We start from the raw sequence: 3,665 nt of genomic DNA, 5'->3' as shown, positions 1-3,665 counted from the left end.
AATAAAAGTCCCGATTTTTTTGGTTCTGTCCCGATTATCGGAAACTGATGTCCCGAAATTAAATGTTTAAGAGTTGGTCACCCTAGCAGTGAGAGAAGAGTCAGGCTGCGAGGCGCCTGATGGAAAGTTCGTTGATTTCCTCCTTGGGCCCGATCTCATCGACCGAGAGGACGTGTGCATAGGATTGTGAAGTCCTTTTTCCACTGATTTTCTGCGAGAGATGTTTTATTACGCGATGAGAGATACTGCGAGCTTGCTTTTTCATAGAGCAAGCGCTAGAAGGACCGACGAGGTTAGTTGGCTTGGGATTCGGCTCATCTCATTTAACCGAGGCCTTGCTTTACGACGGATTCATCCGTCACCATTTTGAGTCCCGTTACACACCAGATTTTTCTGGACGAGGGAGGTGCGCACCCCGCGATTTTATCGGGGGTTAGGTTAGGTTAGGTTAGCCAATCTGCTGTTGGCTCTGATAGATTGATGCTGGCCATACAGATGGATCGTCTGGATTTCCAGAAGGTACTTTCTCTCTCTCTTTTCAACTTTGAAGAACGTTGCGGATAGCGACTGCGACGCACGCAGGCAACTGCACATCTGAGACTCGTCGCATCTCGCTTTTGCAACGCACGCAAGCAAGCAATTGCATACTTTAAAGAGCCGTCTACATAGGACGCAATACGCAAAACGCAGGACGCAGACGCAAGAAAAACGCAGGACGCATTCGCGCGACGCAAATCACTTTGCAAGGGTGATGTCTACATTGAACGCAAGGCATCACGCAACTGAGCTGCGTTTGTCTGTTTTGCTGTTACGTGTAGTTAACCTCTGAAGTGTTGTTTAACTCTGAAAGAAAATGGATACAGACAAAAAACCTTTGTTGTTATTTTTATTTTATACTCTAAATGCAATAGCATTAAACTTATGTAAACTCGCAATAAAAAAAGAACGAAGGTGGTGGATTCGACCGATTAATAGAACACGTAAACAAAAAGGACGCTACGATAACATATTTACGTACATGAAAAATTGCGATCATGAAGAATTTTTTGAATTTACTCGGATGTGGCCTCATAAATTTGATCAACTGGTTGAAATGGTATCACCATTTTTACCAAACCCAGAAAACTGCATACGAAAACCTCTACCAGTAGGCTTACGTGTCGCTTTAAAACTGTCGTAAGTTACGCTTTGAAGTATATAATAAAATTTTCTTGTATGAAATATTTGTTAATATTAAGACTTTTTTCAGTTATCTTGCTCATGGAAATGCTGTACGTACACAATCCTGGAAATTTCAAATAGGAAGATCTACAGCATATAAAATTATATCTGAGGTATGCCAAGCCATTTGGAATGCTTTTCAACCAACATATCTCCCGGACATGAATAGTGAGAAATGGTCCAACGTAGCTGATGAATTTTATTTGAGATGGCAGTTTCCCAACTGTATCGGAGCGATAGATGGGAAACATATTAAGATACGATGTCCTCCAAACAGTGGGTCAGACTTTTATAATTACAAGCAATATTTTAGTATTGTCCTTTTAGCAATATGTGACGCTCGATGTAAATTCACTTGGGTTGACATTGGTCAGTATGGTAAGTGAACAATTTTTCTCTTTTCCTTTATTGACATTCAAGAGAACTTCATACATCCGTAATTTTTCAATTATTTCTTTTCCAGGATCTATAAGTGATGGCGGAGTGTGGAGTAGATCAAAATTTGGAAACGATTTGGAACGTGGATATATCGATCTTCCTCCCCCAAAGAATTTACCATTAACTAATATACCTATTCATCACGTATTTGTGGGAGATGAAGCCTTCCCTCTAAAAACATACTTACTTCGTCCATATAATAGAAAGGATTTGGGAGATGCAGAACGTGTGCTCAATTACCGCTTATCTAGAGCGAGAAGAATTATCGAGAATGCTTTCGGAATATTGGTTTCCCGCTGGCAAATACTAACCAGAACAATTTGTTGCACCCCGGACAATGCAACTCATATGATTAAGGCTATAGTGTGCCTACATAATTACCTTACAACTGCAGAAGAACAGTATACGAAACTACAAACGAGAACGTATTGTCCAAATGATTTATTTGACTGTGGGAACCTTGATCATGAGGAAAACGATGATAGAACATTAGGTAGCTTGAAGGATCAAACAGTACTTGGTAATTTCGTGGATTTGACACGAATAGGTGCTAACAATGCTCGCAAAGATGCTACTCAGCAGAGGAATACGTTGAGAGATTATTTTGTATCGGAATTAGGTGAACGAGAAGCTCCTTGGCAATATAGATGTGCATTTAAAGGTTTAGTTATTAATGATGCAGAATAACATAAGAATAATGTGAGAAGTAGAAAGAGAGAGATACTTATTATAAGATTAGCTTTATTTTATTATATTATATTAAAATGGGCGGAAATACATACCCAACATATACCATATATCAAAATCTTAAGCCTCGTCTACATAGAAGTCGTAAAGCCGTAGTCGTAAGAATAGTCGACTATAATTGGTTAATTCTTATGTGTCTGACTGAATTCACCAATTACAGTGGATTATTCTTACGACTGCGACTCTGCGACTCTCATTGTAGACCCCACATTATGATTTATTAACATTTGAACTTTCTTATAGCTTATTACGTTACTGTGTAATTTTGCGATGTTATTAATTACTATATCACTTGTGTCTTTCCTATCACTTTTCTATTACTATATCACCTGTAACTTTTCTATAAACTTAAATGTGGATACCGTATATTAGGTTTACGATTACAATAAAAATTATATAAAATTTCTTTAATATAATTTTACATTGCAAGTGTGATAACATACAATAAAAATATACTATGTTACGTCCGACGAATTATTTTTCGTCAAACGTCACTATTCACGAAGCAGTAATGATCGCCCACCCGATAGAGAGCTCCGGCGCGACGCGGAACGTAGCACGCGCGCGGCACGTGATCTTATACGTTCTCTATTCTTATTTTCTCTACTATCATTTCTGGATTAATTACGCGACAGCCGAGGCAACCACTGTAACAGGCCGACCTTTGGCGCCTCCGCTTTCGCCCTAATAAAAGAAATCCGAAGAATATGCGTTAATTATTAAGAAATAAGCCGTTAAAGAGCTGACATGAACGGTTCTCAAGAACGGAGCTACCGCCACACGAACCGTTGATCTCAGCCACGTACGGGGGCGCTACGCGCTTCCACTTCAAGCCGCCGCGGCAAACCGCGCGTTCAAACCTCGGGAAATTAATACTTTTGGTATTATTGCGAATCTAGCGATGAAATTCTGGAACGTTCCATGTTTACGCGCTTCGGAGCAGCATAGCGGAACTCTATATGCAAAAACACGAGATTGGTATGCGCGTTAATAATTCGGGAGCGCAAAATGCAATTAATAAAGAGTAAGCGGGAAAATGACGAGCGTTGGCCCCCTTTGAAGCTAACCAAGACTCAAGTTAGTCGGAGTACTAATTAAGGTACAAATTAATAAATTCGGAAAATGATCGAAGGGCCCCCGCTCATCACCACTTCCGCACTTGCCCTCGAAGCTAATAGTATAAAAGCCGGGCCTCGGAGCCCGAAATTCGCATTCAGTTCTCTGAGCTCTGCACAGACAGAACCTCTGCCCAACGGAAA

The 3,665-nt window shown here is 40.2% G+C and overlaps 1 protein-coding gene across 1 annotated transcript; it reads left to right on the top strand.

The window, feature by feature from the left end:
* The first annotated feature begins 480 nt into the window (after positions 1-480).
* Positions 481-2,369, top strand: LOC105556324. Its single transcript, XM_012003405.1, has 3 exons — positions 481-519; positions 1,182-1,599; positions 1,685-2,369. Exons 1-3 carry the CDS (start codon positions 481-483, stop codon positions 2,344-2,346), a joined length of 1,119 nt encoding a protein of 372 aa, XP_011858795.1. The 3' UTR covers positions 2,347-2,369.
* Positions 2,370-3,665: the final 1,296 nt, after the last annotated feature.

Source organism: Vollenhovia emeryi, unplaced genomic scaffold (assembly GCF_000949405.1).
Source record: "Vollenhovia emeryi isolate VEMERY1.0 unplaced genomic scaffold, V.emery_V1.0 DF940105.1, whole genome shotgun sequence".
Taxonomy (NCBI): Eukaryota; Metazoa; Arthropoda; class Insecta; order Hymenoptera; family Formicidae; genus Vollenhovia; species Vollenhovia emeryi.
The sequence above is the reverse complement of the archived record's forward strand: the minus strand, read 5'-3'. Positions and strand labels throughout refer to the sequence as shown.